The 25,700-nt window shown below is 44.4% G+C and overlaps 1 protein-coding gene across 4 annotated transcripts in view; it reads right to left on the bottom strand.

Annotated features, from left to right (window-relative positions):
* Positions 1-25,700, bottom strand: part of CEP57 (centrosomal protein 57) — a 466,839-nt gene that overhangs the window by 174,196 nt on the left and 266,943 nt on the right. Inside the window, exon 7 of one of the 4 annotated variants that reach the window (XM_085621419.1) lies at positions 16,203-17,285. The exons of 2 other annotated variants lie outside the window; for them this stretch is intronic. In XM_085621419.1, the coding sequence (XP_085477545.1) occupies positions 16,416-17,285 (870 nt within the window). In that variant the 3' untranslated portion in view covers positions 16,203-16,415. Of the gene's footprint in view, positions 1-16,202; positions 17,286-25,700 lie in introns of those variants that run through there. One more of the 4 variants, XM_085621422.1, reaches the window with a different exon arrangement.

Below are 25,700 nucleotides of genomic sequence, written 5' to 3'. Positions count from 1 at the left end.
GCTGGAGTTGCCAAGAGCAGAAGGCTGACCATGGTCTCCTATGCCGACGACACACAGATGGTGGTGGCTCTCTCGAGCGACTCCAAGCGCGACGCCATGAAATTTCAGGGTGATCTCGCGGCAGTCGCCAAGTGGATGACCACCAACTGTCTCCAACTGAATCCCAACAAGTCGGAGGTGTTTTTGGTGGGAAAGGACCATGATGTTTGAAATGAGCTCTGGTGGCCAAAGAGCCTAGGCACTGCCCCTGCCCCTAAGCAAGCAGTGAAGAACCTAGGGGTCTGGATGGACGCTTCACTCAACTTTCCGTCTCAAACTAAAAAGGTGGCTGGAACCTGCTTTGGATTGTTGCGTGGACTCAAACCCATCCTGGGCTTCTTTGATGCCCCTACTAGGCAGATCATCATCCAGGCTCTGATTATGTCAAGACTTGACTACGTCAGCTCATTGCATCTGGGAGCGAACAAGTCAGAAATACAGAGGCTATAGAGAGTCCAGAATGCGGCCGCAAGATCTCCCCTCGGTCTGCCTCAGTGACAAGTGCCATTTGCCGTCTCCACTGGTTGCCTGTGACTAGGCGAATCGAGTTTAAGGCACTCTGTACAGCCTTTAAAATCGTGAAACTGGCATCTCCGAAAATCCTGACCGACCTGCTTCTACCCTACATCCCCACCCGCCAGCTTCGTTCCATGGGAAAATGCTTGGTAGTGGTCCCCCGAGTCAGGAGGGTTCGCGCCGGAGGTCGTTCCTTTCGGAACAGAGCTGCCATCCTTTGGAATTCATTGCCGGCCCACATTCGGGGGCTTAACTACCTCGAATTCAGGAAAGCCATTAAAACTTCTCTTCCCCACTCCGTAGGTCTCCCTGGGCCCCTTCCGTGCTCGGTCACCTCTCTGCTGTTCAGCGCCGGGACGCCTCTTTGCCAGGGCAGCTGTCGCACTTTATAAAAACCCCTAACATAACATATCATTACATAACATGGACAGGTTATGGCATAAATCACTCCCCTGGAGTTGCAATTGGTGTGGTTCTGCATGATGTGTGTATGGTTGTTGTATGTACACTGGTGGATTTCTTTAGTCATAGTACAGGCCTTACACTGTCCACACTTATAGTGCTCCTTGGCAGGGAGGTATGTTCCAAAGAGTCCGTTGATTGTCTATGGGTCTGTCACAATGATTTGATCACATAATCCCTCACATGTGTGCCTTTCTAAAGGCGTGCATGGGGGTGGAGGGGGGGGGGGGGGGGTTTCAGTGATCCCTACCTCGCCTGCTACTAAAGGCCAGTGTTTGTTAAAGATTTTCTTTATTTCGTTGTTTTTGGTGCAGAATGTAGCAGCACACACAAGACGTTCCTGCTCAGGTGTTTTCTTGGGTTTTGGTTCAAGGAGGAAGTTCCTGTGGCAGAACCATGCCCGTTTTCTGGCTTTAAGTAAACTCCTAGGGTACCCTCTCTCTACGAGGCGTGTCATGAGATCATCGGATTCCTCAAAATAATCATTTTTGCGGGTACAGTTTCTACGTACCCTCAGGAACTGACCAAACTGTAGATTGTCCCTGAGGTTGCATGGGTGGTGGCTTGAGTACTGTAGAAGGGTATTCCTTTTGCTGCTCTTCCTGCAAAGGGTGGTATGTAATTTGCCCTCATCCTCCCTAATGGAAATGCCTTTTGGCAGCAGCCTCTTCCTTGGCTGTGTCCAATTTTAATTCGGTCAGCTAGAGACTGAACTCCCTCTTAGCTCTTCTGTTCTCCAGGCTCCTTTGAGGACATACTGCGGGAAGACACACTGCTCCCTGTCCTGACATGGGGCTTCACTCCTGGGATGGGGAATGGCTGGGGAGTTCCTCTTCTTCCTCCTCCTCCTGAGCGCCTGTGTGCTGCATCTAAGTATCTGTGCCGAGGTCCTCCTCCTCCCTCTGTTCCTCTGCTATGGCTTACAACTGATGGGCCTCCTCTCAAGCCCTGAGGGCCTTCTGGAGCTTCTGCTTCTTGGAGCTCTTATTTGCTGGAAGCCCCATTTCCTTGCAGAATCTTCGGAGCTGAGCTGTAGTGCAGCTTTCCTGATTGCGGAGTACAAATTCCATGCTTGCATTTAGAGACAGACAGTATGGTCAAATGGAAATTAATTTGGAAAAAGCAAAAATGACCAAATAAGGAGAATTTAAAAGGAGGTCGAATCTGGTATCAAATTATTTACAATGGGATTTCAGTGTTACAAAATCACTGAATGGCACTGCACAAACACAAATACTGAATTACACCACTAAATACCAACATTTATAACGCATCACCCCGCCTTCAGGCCTGCCTTAGGGAGCGACTTATATGTTTTAGGTTTAGTGACATCAGATACAAGAAAACTAGCACCAACTTACACATGCTGCAATAGCAGGCCTGTAGTCACAGTTTGAGTGGTCTTTCAGGGGTGGCACAACCCAGGCTGCAGCCCATGTGAGACCACTGGTGTACATATGCCCTGGTTACACCATTAGCCAATTGTGGAGATACAGAAGTACTTCCCATGTAAATTTAGAGAGAAAGCACAGTGACTGGGGTCCAATTGTTTTTTTGCCATTCAAGATGGGGAACAATCACATGCAAATCAATTTCAGTGTTTCTCAAACACACTCAGTTTGAACTGCCAGGCCACATTCCCTTTGAGCGAGAGTACCAACAAGAGATCAGATTTTATTTCAGCAGAACAGGACAGTTTTGCACTGGTAGGGTGATACTTTGCTCCTGAAGTTTGTTTTTTGTTGTTCCATGGCAGGTGTAATCCTCTGAGGAAATGGGTATAAGGAGCACTCCAATTTGTGAGCAAGACTAAATTTAAATTTTTTAGACGTGTTGGGATAAAGGTATTTCAACTAAGGGTGCTGAGGTACTACATCCGTTGTCACCACGGATGTGAAACTATGAAAGGGTGAAACAAGTGGGAAAACCCACTTGGTACCTCGCACTGTTCACTGAATGGGAAAAAAATCCCTAAGTGCAAATTTATCAAAATTTTTCTTGGAAAATTAATTCTTAATTAAGAACAAGAAGAATGTGTTTATGGCATTTAAACAATTTTTGCAACAACAGCAAAAATGTAGTCATCGCATAAGCATTGTTCATTTCACAATACGTTTGACAATAAATTGGTACAGCATATTCAATTTGGATAAATATACAATGAACTTAAATTTCTGTTGTATTGAAGAAGAAAGTAATCAAGTTGTATTTGTCATCATTGATGTTGGAGCCCAATGCATTTCGGGATTGTGGAATCCCTTCGTCAGGGGCAGTCTAAAAAATAAACAAACAAACATGTAGATAGGGAACCTTAAAGATTCAAGCATAATTTAGGCTGATGCTCAAATGGTGGAGACGCATGCATGTGTAACCTCGGTGAAGATCTTAAGGATGTAACGAGTGGAAGATGAAAAACGTGAAAAAATATGGAAATGGGAACTAGCCACAAGTGCTGAAGAAAGTGAACGTTGAAGCGCTCACCTCAATGAAGCAATCATGATGAAGAGTCAATGGGTGACCAGCCAGTCGGTCGCTTTAAACAAACTTTTAAGGTACTGGAGTGTAGAGAAAAATAAAACGATGATGTAGCCTTGTATCAACTCAAGATCACGTTTTTCATCTTCCACTCGTTACATCCTTAAGATCTTGTTGGTTTTCTACCCTACCTGGCATCTTTTGTTCACGCTTCTTTTTTTACCATATTTATATACTAATCACACCATTTTGGAACATGTGCACTTGAGTCGATAATATCAGTAACCGTCACCGAGGTTACACATGCATGCGTCTCCACCATTTGAGCATCAGCCTAAATTATGCTTGAATCTTTAAGGTTCCCTATCTACATGTTTGTTTGTTTATTTTTTAGACTGCCCCTGACGAAGGGATTCCACAATCCCGAAATGCATTGGGCTCCAACATCAATGATGACAAATACAACTTGATTACTTTCTTCTTCATTACAACAGAAATTTAAGTTCATTGTATATTTATCCAAATTGAATATGATGTACCAATTTATTGTCAAACGTATTGTGAAATGAACAATGATAATGTGATGACTAAATGTTTGCTGTTTTCCTGTTGCAAAAATTGTTTAAATGCCATAAACACATTCTTCTTGTTCTTAATTAAGAATTACTTTTCCAAGAAAAATTTTGATAAATTTGCACTTAGGGATTTTTTTCCCATTCAGTGAACAGTGCGAGGTACCAAGTGGGTTTTCCCACTTGTTTCACCCTTTCAGGTGTAATCCTCTGACATACTGTAATAACCTTATCAAACTTTTACATGTCGTCAGGTACAATAGGACCCCAAATCTGGTGACTGGATGATCTCCAACAAATGGATGCGTCAGGAGGGTTTACTAGTGAACGGGCAATTCAGGGGCCCAGAACAGGCGAGTCGACACTCACCTCAATTAAAAGAACTGTGCAGAATCCTTTCACAAACTTGGTCTCCTACAGTATCAGACCTACCTGTGTCATGGACAGGAGTCTCTTCCTCTTGGACCTTCACAGCATTATTGCACAGGAAGAAAATTCTCAGACATGTAAGCCCTGTGTGATTCAGCTGCCATGAAAAAACAGCCACAACAAATACATTTCTTGAAACTAGTCTTCAGCAGCGTAAGCTGAAGTGACCAGCAGGTTTAAGGATGTTTTTAAGCAAATTAGATAAGGAAACTGAAATAAGAAAACACCCCTTCCAGGAAAGGGAGGCAACAACTTTAACGCCAATCAATAAAAACTGTGGTACCACAGAAGAGGCTCTTTCCTGTGTAATGCAGTACGAGGAAAAAACATAGGAGCTGTAGGGCTGTGATGGTTGGTGACAGGAGAAAAGCGTGACCAGTGCATAGGGGAATTGAATAATGCTCGATTCCGCTGCAGCTATTTTGTATCACAGAACGCTTTTTAGAGGCCTTCTCCAGTTCAGTGGTGAAAACAATTCCGATATTATATGTACTTCGTTCAGTTTGTTGCCTGTTCAGTCATGCAAGTTAATCCATTAAAAAAATATGTTCACTAAGGAAAGGATGGAAGCCAATACAACCCCCAGAGTCCATCTATGCATATGTTAATGTATTGCATGCGTATTCAAAACCCACATTAAAGAACACAGACAAAATGCCTATTATAGACCTTGTTCTGTAAAACAGACTTCAGAGGCCCTGCACTGGGCATAATTTTGCAGGACATCCACTTATTTCTCAATTGATGGTATTCAGTCGATGGTTTAGTGCTATCCAATTATTAAGCTACATTCCTCACCTACTAGTTGATAAATGTGAGGGTTTTTTCAAAAAGGCTTATCACGTGAAAGGAAAAATAATCATTAATTTAGAGATGGGGAAACAAATGTTGATCATTGGAATATGGGTTTCCTTGCCAATAATTTCACCATTATTGCTGAACCAACTATAGTTTAACATATATTCCTCTACTATTGTTCTATAATCTTAAAGGGATGCATGATTTCATCATACAGTACCATGGTGAATACATTAGGGAGAATTCAAATGCAATCGGAGATATGGTAATAACTTATTTGTAAGAAATTAAGGCCAGGAGGTTAATACTTTCTCAGCTAACCATTACAAAGACAATTTTAAGTTAGTCTCCAGAGTTTCATGCAGAAGAGAAAAGTCCCAACACAATGGAAAGGAGACGGAGCAATACAAAGTACCTGTTTTCCATTTGTACCGGCATCATTAGATTCCAGTTCTTCCAACCTCAAATTACAGAATATAGGCAGATCACAGGTCAGAGAGGTTATGTTCGCTGCCATGTTGGAAGACCCTACCACTGAGTGGATATCAGGATCAAGCTAGGAAAACAGGAGTAAGTAGTACCACAGCTGTCATATCAACCTCGGAGCAGGAATGATCTTGGAAGGAACCAAGGCCAGCCCCCTGCAGTGTAAATGGGATTGAGGCCAAATGCCTTGCAATCAATGAAGTACTCAAGCTGTCCAGGAAGGGATCAAAACTAGCTGATGAACCAACTCCCTCGGCTAGAATCTGGACTTCTGGATCAACCTCAATGTTAACATGAATAATATTTGATGATACAAGCACAATCATCTATCCGAGCTCAAACACATTGATGCCTTCTTCTGATTATCACATTATACCTTAAGTAGAGATAAACAGTAACCGATTCCTTTAAATAAATTGAAAGGTAAAGTAGTATTAGGCACCACTGGCCTATCTTGGAAAACGAAATGTATAAACTATCTTGCCATCAAATTTAATGAGGACATTACTGAATCTATCAAACATAACAAAAACATCACTCTACAAAAAGTATTGGTTCTTCTAGAAGGTTGGACCTCAAAATGCACAACTTGGTGGAGGGAATGAAAACAATTAAGATGATGATCACACCTGTGATAAACTATGTACTATCTAGGATTCCGGTATTGCTATCAGATGATTTCTTTTCTAGTTAGACATTACATTAAACAAATTGCTTTGGAGAGATAAACAATCAAGGATTTCCCTGGAAAAAACGTAAGATTGTCCAAAAAGGCAGGGTGGAGTTAAATTGGCTGACTTAACCTTATAGCAATCAGCCTTTCTTTTTAAACAAAGCTTCAGATGGCTGATATAAACAGACCATTATCAATCAATATGGCCAGAGACAGAAAAATAGATGTTACAGCACTCCAGCTTAACTTTGTTCTTACCAACCTCCAAAGTAATTCTTCCTCACTCTGATGCCATCATCCATAACTAAAATAAAAAAGATGATGTCTCTTGATTTGAAATCAAAAACTAAACCTAAAAATAGATATGGAACAATAAAACTAATAAAAATAGATCATTCACCCATAAACTGCACTAACTGGACCTCAAAGGTATCTATATCTTGAAACAACTAGTTTCAAAACAAGCACCACTGTCTTTTTCAAATCTACAAAATACATACCAGTTAAATAATGTGGTATCCAGGTATCTCTTCAAATTAGGAAGTTAGCATTTCTAAGACCAAAATAAAAGACTTTAATCCTTCTATCTTGAATCTTATATCCTTGTTCTCTAGAAGATGTCGCTTTGTGTCCAACATATACTCCCTACTACCACTGAAATCCTCTAGACTATTGACACATACATAATCCAAATAGGAACCAGAGAACACCACAAGTACATCCAACCTCAGCTGGCAAGAAATCTGAATGTTAGTCTTTAAACAAAAAATACACCTTGTTTATCTGAAACCAAATTTCAGCTCTTGCATAGAACCAAAATTAAGCTAAGAGACAACCCTTTCTGCTGGAATTGTAATGCAACGACCGAAGATCTTGCATACATGATATTTTATTGTTACTTATTCTGGCAACATTTATTTTTAATTGAAGATCTTTTGCAGATTAAAAGCACCTTTTGATTTGCATACCCGCTAATGGGTCCCCAAGACCAACTTATTACAGACGTAAATGATAGACATCTTTTGGATGTCATTCTCACCCTCGAATGCAAGATGATTTTATGAAATTGGAAAAATGCAAGTAAAGCCTCTTTCTAAGCTTGCAAGGACATGCTAATTTATACGAGAGGAGCGGACAACATCACAAGCCAACAATCACCATGGAAACCCAAAAAGCAACCTATTTTGGAAAATCTGGATTACTACTTGGAAAAAGTTAAACTTCCATTAGTAATGGACTTCAGATTTTAGCAAATATAATGAGCTATTGTATTGTTTTTGGAATTGAATGCATTGAATCCATGCAGTTAAACTCTAGGATCTATTCTCTTCTTTGTCTCCTTTCACATCACCATCTTATCTTCTTTCTCTTCCTATGGACCAGGGTCATTTTTAGTTGGTGTATTGCAGTCTGTGAGTGAATATGTCAAATATTTACTCTTGAATATTGAAGTCTTGGATGTTCTTTTCATTTTTGTATTTTAAAAATCAATAAAAACTTTCGAAATTGAAACAAATGTTAACATGAACTGGGTTAGCATGTGTAGAACAGCCATCCACAGAGCCAACCTTTTCAAACAAGAGTAGGGCAAAACGAGATCCCTGGTCTACAAGTGACCCTGATAGGAATGCATAAGAGTTCATGGACTATGGTATGTGAGAAAGATCTAAATCAACTGGCATCACCCTCTAGGACCTTTTGAGTAAAGAGGAAGATGAGGTCACGTACTCTCAAGGTCAGGAGAGCAGTTCGGAGGCAGGACACCTATCAACAATACTGACTAGCCTCGAGGCTACGTATGAGGAGTTCAAGTAACGGTACCACACTTCTTGGTTTTTACCAAGGCATCAGCCTTCCAGTGAGCTGTGAGGTAGTACTGAAACCTAGGAAGAGTGTAACCTGTTTGGCGTCTTACAAGGAGGACCTCTGCTCACCGTCAATCTTCTCCCTCTCGCTACACAGTGCGACCAGGCCACTAAGCAGGAGGAGCAAGATATTTCTGCGACTTATCTGGACACCCAAGGAGAATGCTAGGTCAACCTCCATGTGCAACCCAGCGTCCACAACTTGGTTACCTGAAACGTGCCCACTTAGGAGTCCTCAACCTCTCAGTGTAGGAGGAGTGACGCACTGCAGAGTGGCAAGTGACTGAAACACTGAGCATATCAGAATTGCATAAGCAAGTCTTCGGTCCTTGGTAAGAAATGCCAATTCGTTGTATTTTTTCTTGACATATGGGCTACATTTCCGGAAGCGCCTGAACCTACACAATGCTGGGGGCACTGCCATTGTGTAAAAGGAATATGCTACTTACCAGTATGCATCTGTTCTTGGCATGTAGAGCTGCAGAGTTGTACACTTAGCATAGATCGCCATCTGGTGTTGGGCCCGGATGTTTGCAGTTTGTTTTTGTTCTTTGGACAGTCTTTGGAAGTCACGAGTTCGGTGACTCCTCCTTCGGTCCGTACTGCGCATGGGCTTCGGCTCCATCCTCAGATTGTTTTTCGCCAACAGGGAAATGATGGAGCGTAGTAATAACAGTGAGAAACCCATGTGTGTTGTATCTAAATAAGATGGACTGGAACGGATACAGGTAGCCGGGGAGGCGGGTGGGCGTGTACAACTCTGCAGCTCTACATGCCAAGAACAGATGCATACTGGTAAGTAGCATATTTCGTTCGAGGCATATGAGCTGCAGATTGTACACTTAGCATAGATTATATAGCAGTACCCAACCTTAGCGGCGACCACCGGTATCCGTTGCAGCGGTTTGAAAAAGTGTCTTTAGTACAGCCTGGCCCACACTAGCTTGTTGCTTGGAATGCACGTCTACACAGTAATGTTTTGTGAAGGTGTGCGGTGTTGACCATGTGGCTGCTTTGCAGATGTCATCTAAGGGTATGTTCCCTAGAAAAGCCATAGAAGCCCCTAACTTTCTAGTAGAGTGGGCTTTAGGTGGAACAGATAATGTTCTTTTTGCCTTTTGATAGCAAATTTGTATGCACTTTACAATCCACCTAGCTATCCCTGATTTAGAGATGGGGTTGCCTTTATGTGGTGGAGAGAAGGAAACGAACAATTGTTTAGTCTTCCTGAAAGGTTGCGTTCTTTGTATGTAGTACAGCAAAGCCCTCTTAACATCAAGTGTGTGTAAGGCCCTTTCTGCAACAGATTGTGGTTGCGAGAAAAAGACAGGTAATTCCACCGATTGATTGAGATGGAAGGGGGAAATGACCTTGGGCAGAAACTTCGGATTTGTACGAAGTATGACCTTGCTGTGATGTATTTGTAGGAAGGGTTCCTGTATAGTGAACGCTTGTATTTCACCGACCCTTCTAAGGGAAGTGATAGCTACGAGGAAAGCTGTTTTCCAGGTGAGGAACTGTAGCTCACATTTATGCATTGGTTCGAAGGGTGGACCCATTAGCCGTGTAAGAACTACATTTAGATTCCATACAGGGGAAGGTGGTGCCCTGGGAGGAATTACTCGTTTAAGGCCTTCCATAAAGGCTTTAATAGCGGGCACTCTGAACAGTGATAAATGCTGTCTGTTTTGTAGATAAGCAGCGATCGCTGCTAGGTGTAGGCGTATGGATGAATATGCCAGGTTACACCTGTGAAGATGGAGCAGATAGCATATGATGTGCTGTATGGATGCATCTAAAGGGTTGATTGTGTTGTTACGGCAGTAAATCACAAATCTTTTCCACTTTGCGGCATAGCATGCTCTAGTGTTAGGACGTCTGGCTTCCATGATGATGTTCATGCAATCAGGGGGAAGGTTAAGGTAGCCAAATTCTAAGATTTCAGGAGCCAGATCGCAAGGTTGAGCTGAGCTGGGTCCGGGTGCCTGATTTCTCCATGGTTCTGGGTTAGGAGGCATGGGGACAGGTGCAGTTTTTGATGTGGTACCACTGATAGCTGTAGTAGTGTGGTGTACCACGGCTGCCTGGCCCATGTTGGGGCTACCAGAATGAGTGTGAGGGAGTGCTGCTGTAGCTTCCTTACCACTAATGGAATTAGCGGGAGAGGTGGAAAGGCGTATGCAAATCTGCCTGACCAGTTCATCCATATCGCATTGCCTTTGGACAATGGGTGTGGGTATCTGGCGGCGAAGCTTGGGCATTTTTTGTTTTCCTGGGTGGCGAAGAGGTCTATCTGAGGATGCCCCCACTGTTGGAAGAATGGGTGAAGAACTTGTGGATGCAGTTCCCATTCGTGTAGTTGTTGCGTTTGTCTGCTGAGCAGATCTGCCATGGTGTTTTGTACGCCTGGAACGTGCTGTGCCAGGAGAAAGATGTTTTGGGGAATTGCCCATCTCCATATGCTCTGGGCTAGGCGGGAGAGCTGGGGAGAGTGTGTCCCCCCCTGTTTTTGGATAGAATACATTGCAGTCATGTTGTCTGTGCGAATGAGGACTGCTTTGCCCGAAATCTGTTTTTGAAAGGATTTTAGGGCTAGAAAGATCGCCAAGAGCTCCAGATGGTTGATGTGGAGCGATTTTTGCTGTGGCATCCATAGACCTTGCATTGTGAAGTGTAAGAGGTGTGCTCCCCAGCCGGAGAGCGATGCGTCCGCTGTTAGAATCACCTGAGGAACCGGGTCCAGGAACGGCCGCCCTTTGGAAAGGTTTGTGGTATTCCACCACTGCAGAGAGTGATGGGTGCGGCCGTCCACCAACACCAGATCCGTCAGCTGACCCTGGGCCTGGTTCCACTGTTGTGCTAGGCACTCTTGAAGTGGACACATGTGGAGTCTTGCATGGGGCACTATGAAAATGCAGGACGCCATCATTCCTATGAGCTTCATAAACACTCTTGCTGGAAGAGAGTGTTGGGGAAGGAATGTTTTGCGCAAGGCTTGTATGCTTGCGATTCTGGCTGAATTTGGATAGGCAATACCTTTGGAGGTGTCTATAGTTGCCCCGAGATATTGCTTTGTGTGAGATGGTAAGAGGTGGGACTTTTGGTAGTTCACCGTGAAGCCTAGCCGGTGGAGTAGTTGAATGGTGCTGTTGGTATGTTGCACACATTGATTGTAGGACGCGGCTTTTATTAGCCAGTCGTCTAGATAAGGGAAGACGTGAATCTGTTGACGCCTGAGGTGTGCTGCTACAACTGCTAGGCATTTGGTAAACACCCGTGGTGCGGTGGTGACCCCGAAGGGGAGAACCGTGAATTGGTAATGCTGACCGTCCACCACGAACCTGAGGTACTTCCTGTGAGAAGGGTGTATTGGAATGTGAAAGTATGCGTCCTTCAGATCCAAGGTAGTGAGAAAGTCTCCCTGACAGAGGAGCGGGAGGACTTGTTGTAGGGTGACCATGTGGAAATGGTCTGAATGTATGTACGCATTTAGAGGCCGGAGGTCCAGAATGGGCCTCAGGGTCCCGTCTTTCTTTGGTATAAGGAAATACAGGGAGTAGACCCCTAGATTTTGCTGATTGACGGGGACCTGCTCTATAGCGTGTTTTTGGAGGAGGGAGAGCACCTCCTGTTTGAGCAGTGTGGAATGTTCTTGAGACATTGGACAGTGTCTTGGTGGGATATTGGGTGGGGTAGATGTTAGCTCGAGACAGTACCCTGACCGAATAATTTGGTTCACCCATTTGTCCGATGTTATGGATTCCCATGTGTGGATAAATTGTTGTAGTCTGCCCCCGACCGGAGTGGGATGGTCTGGGGGGAGGGAAGGGAAGTCATTGTGCGGGCGGTGTTGCGGAACGGGTGGTGTTAGTTTTGCCCCTGCCCTTATTGTTGTTGCCTCTGTAACCACCCCTTTGGTTGCCCTTTGAAAAGGTATTTTGAGGAGGGGACTTGTAGGAGGTAGAGGCGCTATCGGTGGAGAAGCCTCTGCCTGTGCCACGAAAGGATGAGCGTCGAAAGGAGCGTTTAGGGGCCTGTGATTGGAGTGCCCCCATAGACTTTGCTGTGTCTGTGTCCTTTTTCATCTTTTCCAACGCTTCGTCCACCTTTGGCCCAAAGAGAGTTTGTTGATCAAAAGGGTGATTTAGTATGGACGCCTGGACTTCAGGCTTGAAACCTGAGATCCTGAGCCAGGCATGACGACGAAGCAGGACACTGGTATTTATGGCTCTAGAAGCAGTGTCGGCTGCATCGAGGGCACACTTAATGGTGGTGTTTGTAATTAGTTTACCCTCCTGTATCAGGTCATGAGCCTTGCGCTTGTGTTTTTCGGGGAGGTGCTGCATAAGAGCCTCAAGTTCGTCGTAGTGTGCTCTGTCATAGCGCGCAAGTAGCGCTTGTGTATTTGCAATGCGCCACATGTTTGCAGCTTGGGAGGCGGTGCGTTTGCCAGACGCGTCTAAAAGTTTTGATTCCTTGTCTGGCGGTGGGGCTTCTCCTGAGGACTGGGAGTTAGCCCGCTTTCTAGCTGTGGACACAACTAGGGAATCTAAGGGAGCAGGGCCCTTAATGTATGCAGGGTCTGTGGGTGCCGCCTTGTACTTTTTTCTATTCTAGGGTTCAGTACCCTGGCCCTGACAGGGTCCTTGAACACCTCTGCAGCATGCTTGGTGACACCTTTAAGCATGGGCAAAATAGACGTGGACTTGTCCTGAATGTCAAATGTGTCCAGTAGGAAGTCGTCTTCCACTGGTTCGCTATGCATGTCCACCCCATGGTAGTGTGCTGCTCTCTGCACTAAGTGGTGAAACCCTAAGGAGTCCTCTGGAGGAGACAGCCTGGATGGGTATAGGTCGTCCTGAGGCATATCAGGTATGTCAGGGTTGTGGTAGTCTTCCCATGGGTCTGGGGTCCCCGGTGGAGTGGGGTCCATTGGGGCGTCCGCCGGGTCATAATCTGGATCCCCGTAATTCGGATCTGGGCGCGGAGTCGTGGAGTGATGAGGTAAGGGTGGCGGAGACCTGGGAGGGGGAGGGGGTGGAGGAGGTGGAGGAGGAGGTAGTGGGGAGGGCACTCTGAGAGGAGAAGTAGCAGAGTCCTTCCGCTTGGGCGGTGGAGGAGGAGCCAGTGTGTCAAGACGTCTTTTCTTGACAACTAAAGTCAATAGCCCAGTCTTTGGATCTTTAAATAGAGTCTTTTGCAAAGGGTCTGGTGTAAAGAGATCCAGTGGCGCCGAATCGTCCGCTGGCGCCGATGTTTTCGGAGCCGAGGGTTTGGATGGTTTCTGTGCGCCATGCTTTTTGGGTACCTCCGGTTTTTTCGGCGTCGAAGGAGTTTTCGGCGCCAGAGCGTCGGTGCCGACAGATTTGTGTTTGTGTTTTGTCGGCACCGAGAGTCCAGGCTTCGGCACCGGTGGCTTCGGAGTCGAGCTGGGTATCACTTTCTTCGGTGCCGGATGGTGTTTTTCGGCACCAGGCGTCGGCTGGCTCGAGCCCGAGCTGCCGTGCGACTTCTGAGGCTTCGACACCGGGCCCGAAGGTGGGGTGATAGAAGCGGTGAGCTTGGTTTTGCCCAGGCCTGCAGGCGAGGGTGTAACCGGAGTCTCTTTGGTTTTGGGCGCGGGGGTGGGAGGGGATACAGTACTCACGACCCGCTGCGCCGGTGTGATGTCCTCCACGTCTGAGTCGTCGGCCTCGGAAGCGCTGACGACGTCGTCCTCCTGCTCGGTGTGTAGTTGCCCCGAAGCTTCGGAGTCATCTCCGAAGATGTCCGGTGGAGCCGCGGTCGAGGAGTGCGCCATGGTGCGTCGAGCTCTTCGATCCCGGATGGTCTTTTTTGATCTAAAAGACTTACAGGCGGGGCAGTCTCTAGCCTCGTGTTCTGGAGAGAGGCAAAGGTTACACACCTGATGGAGGTCGGTGTGGGGAAATTTAGACCCACATTTTGGGCACTTTTTGAACGGAGTCCTTTCCATCGGCCGGGACCGGAGTCGAGGAGGGCCCGAAGGCCGGTGCCGATGTACGGGATGGAGAAAAGTGCCGCTTCGAGAGATGAAGATTGATGAAGAAACTCGAAGAACGAGGATTTTCCGTCGAGGCTGGAACCGTAGAAGTTCGAAGCCGGAGCACGAAGTATCACATCCGAGCCCGATGGCGGAAAAAACAATCTGAGGATGGAGCCGAAGCCCATGCGCAGTACGGACCGAAGGAGGAGTCACCGAACTGGTGACTTCCAAAGACTGTCCAAAGAACAAAAACAAACTGCAAACATCCGGGCCCAACACCAGATGGCGATCTATGCTAAGTGTACAATCTGCAGCTCATATGCCTCGAACAACATGTTCCAATCTTTACTGAGCTCTGAGGGGACAGAGATCTGCAGAGATACTAAAATCAAAGGGAAATGGCAGACACATATGAATGAGGACCTTACAGACGTGGACTGGGCAGCCGTGTGTAGGGGTTGAAGAGTGCATTAAGCAACGCAAACTTTAAATTAATTCAACAAAACTACATCCATATGACCTATTTAACCCCAGTCAAGTTGAGTGTAATATACCCAGGACAATTCACTAGGTGTACCTTGGGCAAACGAAAGGAGATGATTTCTTCCATGGTGCATGCACCTGCCCACTGGTACAAAGCTTTTGGGCAGAGGTAGCACAAGGACCTGAAGGCAGTGTGGGAGGCGGGTGGCCAACTGCGATGAGGCAGTGTTTGCTGGGCAAAGTCCTAAAAATGAAAAAGCAATATATGGGTAGAAAGTTTCAAACAGCAAGAACACTACTGGCAAAAAGAAGGATTGCCATACACTGGCTGAGTCCTAAACCTCCAACTATTGACAGCTGGGTACAAGACATGATGGGATGGGCTGTAGCTGAGGAAACTCAAATAAAAAAAAAGTGAGGAAGGATGATAATTGGCCTGATTGAATAGCCTGAATTGATTCACTATTTCTGACCAGTCAGGAACCCAACACCCATGAATACAGATAAGAGAGGGTTAACATGACTTGTGTCAGGATAGGGCATGCCAAAGGGAGACAGTTTTTTTACTAGGCTCATTGGCCTGAGAATATATATGGTACATATGAGGTGCGGACATCACCTTCTGTGATGAGATAATCCCACGAAAAACATGTTATAATATGTGCCTTATCAGATGTATATCGTCCACCTCACTGACTACTCAGAACGTCATTGAGAAAAAAGGCAGATGGCCACGAAGAACATGGTTTGTAACTACATTGGCTGGATGGGAGGCAGGGTGGAGGAACAAGAAAACTTAAAAAATAAGATGTGAAACTTGCCTATGGTTAGGATTATGTTAATGTTTTAATATTGTTAAGATGTTTTAAATGGCTTGCAAAGGTGCCCGATGCTAGAATGGAGAAATGTGCATTGAAACGGATATTTGTTCATTATTGTATCAGCGCATTATGTTTGCGTTATATGTTAAAAGAATTATATAAAACAGTTTTTTAAAAAATGCATGAATGTTACATGGTTTGCACAGTTTTGTATCAACACTTCTGAGATGTAATGTTTGGTCTGGTCTGCCTCTTGTTAATTCACTTGTAAAATTCACCTTGCACCAGACCCCCTTTTTCCTAGCTTCTCTGCACCCAACCAAATAATTATAATAAACAAGACATCCCTCACTTCATTACTCTCGTATGCACAAGATTTATGAAATCCATAAAAGCCTTCTCAAGACTGGGTTGAACAAGAGAGCAATGGTGACAGGTCCTGGCCACAGAAAGCTAGGAAGGTGTACAAATTCCCAAAGGCCTTTTTGTTAGTGAAGAAGTGAATATAACTGAAGAGGTTATTATAAACCACAAATGATACCAATTCGATGTATAGAATTAAAAAGAAAGCAATGCATTAATCAAAGTCTTTTATTTTTTAAAGCGCTCACAGGAAGTATAGTGTAGTGTATGCCATTCAAAAGCAACATAGGTAAATGCAGTGATTGGCAACATATATGGTAAATGGGAAGACCTTGGTGAGTTTGCAGCAGAGATATATACTAAGTCTGTAGAGAACTGGTAAGATAAGTTGAATTAGCTTATGACTTCAAACTGTATAATTGTGCTGCGTTATGGACTGCCTTTAGATTTGTTGAATTTAGGGGCAGTAATATTGGCTTTGACACAAGATGAGTGTTGTGAAAGTTTCTGTGTCGCTGAATGTGATGTCAAACTTTGCAATTTTTCAGTCTTTGCAACAGACTCCAAATTACTGACTACAATCTTGTTTTGTAGTGACTGTTGGCCACCAGGACCTTGGACATTTTCTTTTAGTAAATCTTTCACCACAGAAAGGGATTTTGCTTCCCTGTGTAATTTTTGAAATGAGTTAGTTGCCACTAGAAGGACTGCTGAGCTTTCTCTTGGGTTTGAAGTTCCTGAAAGTGGTATTGACATAGCTGAAGGTTCATTTGTACTAGAGAGAGAAGCTGGACTCTGAGAACGTTTTTGTTCTCCGGATTCAGATGCAGACTTTTTATGTGGTTTTTGTGCAGCCTTTGACAGAATTCCTCTCTTAGGAGGCCTCTGGGACACCCGTGACTTGGCCATTGTTGAGCTGGACATTTTACTGGCTTTGGTCAGCCCAGGTAATATGGCTGTCTTTGGTTGCAGATTCACTTGTGGACATGTAGTCAGAAAAGATTGCCGTGCCTTTTCTAACCGAGCTTTATGTGCGAGCTGTGACTTTTTAAGCAATTTTCTCATCTGAGCGGATCTCTGTAGTAAATTGTGATCAGGTGGTAGCTCTGTGCATTTTCTCTCATGCTGACCTTTCAATAAAATTAATAACTTTTGAAGCTTCTTCCGACTTATCTTCTTAGACCGAAACTGTTTCAATCGAGGTTTCCGTTTTACTTCAACTGATGACATGTTTGGTAGAATGGTACGCTTCAACAGCTGAATCTTTGTTGGTGGTAACTTTCGCAGTGGAATGAACAGCTTGTAAACAAAATAAAGTTCACTGTCAAAGACCTGTTTACATAATGCAATGTATCAATTTGTATTCTGCTCAAGTTCAGATCAGAGAATGTTAGAATTATAGCAAGGCAGAGTTGGAAGAGACCGCTGGACCATAGTGTCAACAGAACTGATATTGTGCATAAATCGGGCACGAGTACTTCACCACACTGCTCAACATGTTATTCTTTAGCTCTGCAGCACGGTACTGCCTCACTTACAAGGCTATTCGAGGTATCTGCTTTAATGGTGAAAAGTCTTTAGACATTTTAAATGTTGCTAATGTCTTCTATTATGAACAAAATGGATCCGAACATGCTGAATGGTCTTCTCTAGCACTACTTGCTATACTTCTTGTACATTAAACTAGTTATGCAATTTACTTTATTCTGTATCACACAAATAAAGTTAAACATTTAGAAACATAGTCCTATTATTTTACTTCTATCACTGCACCAGTTCATCATTTCTAAACTTTCTACATCGTTAAGAAGACTACTGTAATTCTGTGAGTAACATTTCTGTATCTAACTTAAAACAAAATGTAATGAATAGATGTGTTACAAAATACTGGCACTACTATACTATTCTCAGGCGCTCCACTTCCACGTTCTAGTACAATGCAGTTTCCACTGCCAATTCCTATCCATTAAACACTCACCCAATTTCCAAAGTGAAAGTATTAAAAAGGCAAATCCCCTCGGTTTACCATCCTTGCTGTGTCCAATAAGACTTGATGGGATTTTCACAAACCCGTTACGTGAGCTGTTTACAATGTAAATCACACATTTTTCCAAAATTAATTTGGTATTTATGTGAAGCTTATACATAATTAATTCTAATGGAAGTGAAGGAGGAACATATTAAACACATTCGTCCTCATAGCGGCAACTCAGAGCAACAATAAATATTATGTAACAGGCGATGTCATTTGATGAGAGGCCACTGCATCAGAACATTAGCCTCTTCACTGATGCTCTTTCAAATAATTTGTCATTTTAGGGAAGCTCGCAGTGGAGAGAGGAATGGTGTACGCGGCTGAACACAAGACGCGGATCTGAAAAAACTCCGCTTGAGCATCGGGAAGTTTACGAGTCTGAAAAAAGGAGCCGGTTGGGAGATGAGCACAGCGCTTTTTTATGGAGGCGGAAGGCTGCGTTGAAAGACGGTGAGATGCTGTGAAGTGAATTCAAGTAAAGGTTAAAATCGGACTAAGGAGCAAACCAGCAGTTTTTCAACCGGTAAGAGGCTTTAAAACATGGAGGGTACGCAGCCCATAGCTTTACGTCTCGAGAAAAGCCTGCTGAAAGCCTGTTGGCAAGTCTTTCCCAAATTGGAGTAGCTAAGCAGCTAAACAGCTAAGTGGAGATAAGTGCCTGTTCTCATGAGGATTCTTACTCCCAGCACCTGGGCGCTGGGAATAGCTCGGAGTAACACAGGGAACACACTCCACTGAAGCGCAGCGACTGCCTGGATTGAAGGAGGAGCCACGTCTTTGCTGCCGCTGCTGCTCGCGGCTTGACTGGCGGCTTGACTGGCGGCTTGACTCGCGGCTTGACTCGCGGCTTGTTTGCCTGTTCCGCAGCCTCTATCCCGCTACGATCTGTCACGATCTGCGGCGATCCCCTTTGGTCGGTCTGCCTGCACCTCGAGAGCCCGAGACCCTGAGACCCTGAGACCGAGACCCGACCCGATTGCCCGCCCGACCTGGCTGAGACCCGCAGCTCTACACCCCCACCCAAAGCCGGTGACTCTTCCCCTGTTGCCGCAGGATCAGAGACAGGATCACTGGTGGCTGCGGAGGTTAAGCTGAGGAAACTGCGGAGGTGAGAGGTGCGGGGGGGGGGGGCTTGTGAGCAGTGGGGGTCACGGAGCGGCTGTGTGCCTGGCTCCCGCAAAGCAAACAGCAGGATTTACCCCACACAACCTGGTTTGGAACTGTGGGCAAACCGTTTTTTACGAACTGAGCTTCCTAGGAGGTGCTTCAGTTCCGGATCCCCGTCTTCCTGGTCCCGGCCGATTTCACCGTCCGATTTCCTGAAAAAGAATCAAGCACCTAACAATGAGTTGCGAGGCAGCCGCTCGCAGCTATCGGTAAAGTACTGCAAAAGAAAGAACTTCAGGCAGGAAACCGCAGCGGTGTACGGATCATCGGCAGAGCAACGTACAAAGTAGCATTGAATGTCATAAACTGCATGATTGCGCTGCCGCCAGTTGTTGCTTTGCCTTGCCTGGCTCAAGAGACCTTGCTGCTGTGCTAGGAGCTAGGAGGTAGGAGGCGACGCCAGTTTCCCACTCGCAAAGCCTGGGCCAAGGGCGTACGTGCGTGCCCGTTAGGGCAGAAGAGGCTGCACGGGGTCTACCCTCTTTCCACATTGCCAGGAAATTACCGTTGCAGGGATCTTTGAACACTACCGATTTGAGGAATAAGGTAGGGAGGCGGTGGGTCTTGTCTGGTTCCCATAAAATCGCACCTACCTATATCCATTCTATTGTGGCATTGTTAAGGTACTGTTAAAGTTAAAACTTGATTCTGGGAGATTTGTATAAATAGGGCAGCAATGAATAAAAGAAAGAACCCCAAGGAAAAACAAGGAACTGATCATGTTGGTACCTTGGATGCCTTTCTAACAAGAGCAGAATCGGTCTTGGCGCATGAAATTGAACTCACGGAGAGAAGGCTTTCCTTGGACACCTTGATCATGCAAAAGCATTCTTCCTTAGGACAAGGGTACTCAGCTACTGCCGCTGATCGATTAAACTAGACCCATCTTGTAGGTGATTCCGGCTTTGTCGGAGTTCCAACTGTGGATCCATCTTTTCCCCCTATTAACACCACAGATGGAGACCCCAATCTTACCCACAAGCAATTAACTACCAACCAAGTGGGAACAAACCAACCAGATTCGAACGCTAAAAAGAGAAAGGGGGGTGGTCACGTAAAGCAAAGAATCACAAAGCGGATTTGTAAGGAGAACGCTACTGGGGGTAACAACTCGAACTTCGGTCTCTCATTGCAGCTAAGATCTACTAGATGTGCTGGACAAAACGAAAATGCTCAGACTTAATGAAGAGACTAGAAACTATGATGACTGTTTTGTTGAATCCGGTATTGTACAAATTGTCTCAAATAGAGGAAAAATGAACAGCTCTGGAGACCTCTTATCTTACAAAACACTCCCCTCCTAATATCACTGCAATAACTGACGTAGCTAGACCTAATTCCCAGTTAAGCATAGACCCATTTGTAAGGTCTAATGCTATCATCGATGGGATGGGTAACACTGCCCAACAACAAACTATTGGGCTCTCTTCTGTTCCTTCTGGCTTCGTCCGTGACCCTACTTCTGCTAATAACTTTAGAGCTAATGATAGGTCCCAAATGCAGCTACAGCTACTAGGTAATCCTGAGAATAATGGTCGCTCAAGGTTGTATGGCGAACAACAAATATCCACTATTTCTCCCATTACTCTCCCATGCCCTATTAGACCTATACCTGGTCACATTCTTTAGGCTCAAATAGGGGAGTTTCTCAGTATCAAGATGAACTTAGGAACCCCAAGTTAACATTAGATCTTCCTCCAGCTGCATGTCCCTATGTTATGGTTTTAGTTAACGTCCCAGAACTCAACCCCAATACAGTAGAAAATACGGAGCAGCTTATAAATAAATCTGGTTATCTAAATGCCTAGGTGAAAATTCTAATGTTCATCGAAATATCATCATGGCGAGGAGGGTATCCTGGGTAGGAAGAGCGCCCCAAACTATCAAAGGTGATTGTATCGTAGTAAACTTTGATAGTTCCCATGTAGTGGGCAACTTATTATCAATTCTCCCAAACATGTCTTCATTTCATTCTGAGATATTTGTTTTACCTTTGGGTTTCTTCTATAAACCTCATTCTATTCCTCAGCTGTCACAGTTGCCCCATCGGCAATAAAATAATTTAACCCATGTGATCCGGAATGGCCAACTTAAAAAATGTAGTTGGTTCGATAACAATTGTGATAAAACCCTTAAGAGCCTGCATGTAGCTTTGAGGCCAGACCGCGAGATACATTACTGGTAAAAGGCTTGCGTCAAGCCTACAAAAATGCAAGGACCACTAGGCTGAGGTTCTTAAAAGAAGAGTGGTGGGAAAACTTGCAAAAGGCTGCTATACTAAAAAGTTCACAAGCTTTCTGGTCTTTGATTAATGCTCCGTTTTTAAAGCATGAGCAGGCTAAGACTACAGATAATAATGTTGACCAAGAGGCATGGGTGACACATTTTGAAGCCCTCTTTGGAACGGATGATATGACAACCCCTCAATCTTTTCCCCATGTTTTGGAGACTGTTGAGCCTCCTGTCAGCCTTACACTCATTGAAACAAAACATGCTCTAAATCAATGTAAACGAGAAAAGGCTCCAGGACGGGATGGAGTTCCTATAGATTTATTCCTAGACAATCAAGATCTATGGGCTCCACTTTTAACAAATATTTTTAATAAAATTGCTCAATCAAAAGTACAGCCATCTTGGAAAACAACTATAATCGTTCCCATATATAAAAAAGGGGATCGTTCGATCCCGAAAAATTATAGACCTATCTCCTTAATAGACTCTACTGCAAAGCTAATGGGTAGATTGATCTTAAACAGACTAGAGGACTGGGCACTGGAAAAGAACATTAGTATCCCATGCCAATTTGGCTTTAGAAAAGGGAAAGGCACGGTAGATCAGTGCCTGAACCTGAGCTTAATTATGGCGAAATACACGGCTGCAAAAAAAGGTCATCTCCATTTAGCCTTCATGGATCTGTCCGCAGCCGTTGACTGCGTGGCACAGCCTAGGCTGTGGCAGATCATGGAGGAGATGGGTATTGACCTGAAGATTTTTAATATAATTCGTGACCTGTACACAGATGCTTCAGCCTGTGTTCGCTATGGGAGGGATTATGTTTGACTCTCAAACAAAATGGCAAAAGATGATCACTAATAGAGGAACTCCGATGGAAAAAAAAATTGGGGCTCTAACTAAGTTTATAAAAAAAACTGGTTTAAAACCAATAGACCTAATAAAAACAGTGTACCAAGCCAAGACTGTATCTACTGCTACATATGGGGCAGCCGTCTGGGGTATGAAAGACTGCACAAAACTGCAGATTATTGAAGACAATTTCCTAAAAAGGATCCTTTCGTTACCACAGTCATGTGCTAACTACAAGTGTCACATGGAATTAGGTGCCCCTTATATAACTGATACAATTGCAATGGCCCCTATCCTAATGTGGCACTCAATATGGCGAAAGGAGTCCCTAGCATTGACAAGAGAGATCATCAAAGATGTCCGGAAACTAGATGGAGTAGGTAATATTGCTTGGCTAACTTATGTCGAAATAACATTGAAGGCGGCTGGGCTTCATTACCTCTTTTTGGAACCTTCTAACTGCAGTACTATATCCAAAATTGACCTAAAAACTCGACTGCTTTCGAATCGCCAGATAAGAAGGGAGATTAAAAATATTAATCTCCCAACAGTTAAATCTTACCCGGCTTGCCCGACCATAGATCTAACGAACCCATATAGAACATACCTAACCTTCGTTACTAATCTGCAAAATAGGTGTATGTCTTGGTGAGGTTTCGATTAAATTATATTCCGTTAATGCTGGGTACTCCTCACAATGTTTATGTTGCCTCTGAACTCCCATTTTGTACCTGTGATAATCAATCTGTGCAGGATGATATACATTTTTTGTTTTTCTGTAAATTTTATTTTAATGAAAGGAAACGTTTTATTATCCCTATTATGCGAAAAATGAATTTTAAACAGTGTCGTGTAGCACTTTATTATCTTCAGCTACTACCTGATCCTTTTATCTGTTTCTCTTTAGCATCCTTTTTTTATTGGCACTAAAAAAGAGATCAATAACCATTTGAAATTATATTCCTACAAAATGAAATGATTTTACTATTGTGGAAATGAACATGAATTTATATCTGTATTTTTAAAGTAATGACCTTTTTTATGTGTGTTGTAATGTTGTGAATTGTTTTTATACGTAGTATACTTTTTATGCCTACATTGTGTTGGCGAAATAAAGTTTTCTGACTGACATTAGCCTAGTGCTTTGCAAGTGCTTTTGCGTCTATCTTGCTATCTTGTTATCTTGTTCTAACACTTGGTCTGATCTAGATCTGTCTAACATTGCTTAGTAGCTTTGCTCACTGTTAGCCCCTTTGTTTGCCCTCTGTTCAACAGGTTAATGCCCTCCCTTAACGACTACACAGTTTTTCTGCCCAAGAGGGACCTTCCTTGGGACCCTGAATTCACATTAACTTCTTTACTTCTTTTCCCATTCCAAATGTTTTCCAGATTAAGGCCTTATTTTGAGTTAGGCAGATGTCCTGTCCACCTTATTAATACTTCCCTGATGACAAGTGCACTCTAAATATAGCAAAAGGGCCACTCACCATGTTATGTAGCACAATATCCTTGGTGCAACAACATTAACTGTTGCATGGTTAAATACTTAGAAGGCCCCAAAGGCTAGACCTATTGGCTATACCAATGCTTTTTTTTTTTTTTTAAAGGACAAGCAGTGCCATCAGGCTCCGGCTGCCACTTAGAGGTAGAGAGAGAGAGGTGTGTAGAGAGAGAGAGAGAGAGGTGTGTAGAGAGAGAGAGAGAGAGGTGTGTATAGAGAGAGAGAGAGAGAGAGAGAGAGAGAGAGGTGTGTATAGAGAGAGAGAGAGAGAGAGAGGTGTGTAGAGAGAGAGAGAGGTGTGTAGAGAGAGAGAGAGGTGTGTAGAGAGAGAGAGAGAGAGAGAGAGAGAGAGAGAGAGAGAGAGAGAGAGAGAGAGAGCGAGAGAGAGAGAGAGAGAGAGAGAGAGAGAGAGAGAGAGAGAGAGAGAGAGGGCGAGATGTGTAGCGAGAGAGAGAGCGGTGTGTAGAGAGCGGTGTGTAGAGAGCGGTGTGTAGAGAGAGGTGTGTAGAGAGAGGTGGGTAGAGACTCGAACCTGGGACCCCAGTTCCCCAGTCCTAGCCCCAAGGCCACATCAGGGATAGAGGGAGGAAGGCAGGCAGAAGCCATATAAAAGCTCGGCTCGTGGCCCCAACAGGACTTCCAGCTGAGCCAGAGTCACGCTTCAGTCTCGAGCAGTCAATGGCTCGCCCATATCTAAATAATTCTGTGCCATTTTGTGTTTAGTAATTAGGACACTAATTTCCTGCACGCCTTGCACATATGTGAGTGTTCGGAACACATATGCTCCTGACCAAGGACGTGAGCCCATCTTGAGTTGTGGGGGTATTTCGAGCCAATGTGTTTGTGTGAGGTGGGTCCTGCACGTATTTGAATACAGACTTAATTGTGGTGTGCAACTGTGCATTTTTAGGACTTGTGAGTGTTGCTGCTCTGTAGTGTGAACCTCTCGGGCTGCTAGTGCGACGCAAGTGCCTCTTATGCTCATCTTTATGCAACACTGATTCCTCTCCACACCCAGGGGCGGCGTGCTGGGAAGTTTCACTGTAGCTTGAGTTGTACAGGCGTGAAGAGTGCACGTGGAGCTCCGGTGTTTGTAGTGTGGGTGTGACAGGGTGAGGTCAATAGAAAGGGCGAGGTTAGTAGCGTGGTGATCTGTGTATTCAAGGCACTTTTGCTGTGATTCCCTCTTGTTTGAGTATAGCGATATTGGTACTGCATAGATGTGTCTGCAGTTATGGATGTGTGTGTAAGGAGAGGGAAAGGCAGGGAGTCAGGAGCAGAAATAGGATCGCACAGGCGCCTCAAGTTAAAAAAAATAATAAAAGCGCGAGTGGTGCGTGTGCAGCAGAAGTGAAAGTGAGGGAAAGGCAGGGAGTCAGGAGCAGAAATGAGATCGCGCGCGCCTCAAGTTAAAAAAAAAAAATGCTTGCGAGCAGCGGAAGTGAAAGTCATCGCGCTCCAGATGGCGCCTCGGGCTCTGAAAGCTGGCGGCTGCATGCGTGCACGCGCGCGTGACTGCAAGCACTTGGCAGCAAAAGCATGTGATAGCACTTTGAAAACCCCATTTACTAAATGTTTTGCAGAGTAGCGCATGCGCTGGCTCAGGCGAGACCTAAAAATTATAGATTTTTCTATTTTCTTTTCCAAATCATTGAGCAAAAAGGAAAAAAACCTCAAACCAACCAGTATTTTGCAACATAAAAAGGAACTAATATGCTTCATAAGGGCATATCATATCTTAAAATGTTATAATTACAGTACAAATGGGCAATTAACCATAGACGAAGATCCAAAGAAATATCCAGGAAAAGAATAGTGTAGGAAGGCAAGCAAAGAAAATAATTAAAAAATAACAAACAGTCTTGCTGCTGAGAATTAAATAGAATGTTACACATCTTTAAAATGGTGGTCTGACTAAGAAGGAGGT

Source organism: Triturus cristatus, chromosome 8, assembly GCF_964204655.1.
Source record: "Triturus cristatus chromosome 8, aTriCri1.1, whole genome shotgun sequence".
Lineage (NCBI taxonomy): Eukaryota > Metazoa > Chordata > Amphibia > Caudata > Salamandridae > Triturus > Triturus cristatus.
The sequence above is the reverse complement of the archived record's forward strand: the minus strand, read 5'-3'. Positions and strand labels throughout refer to the sequence as shown.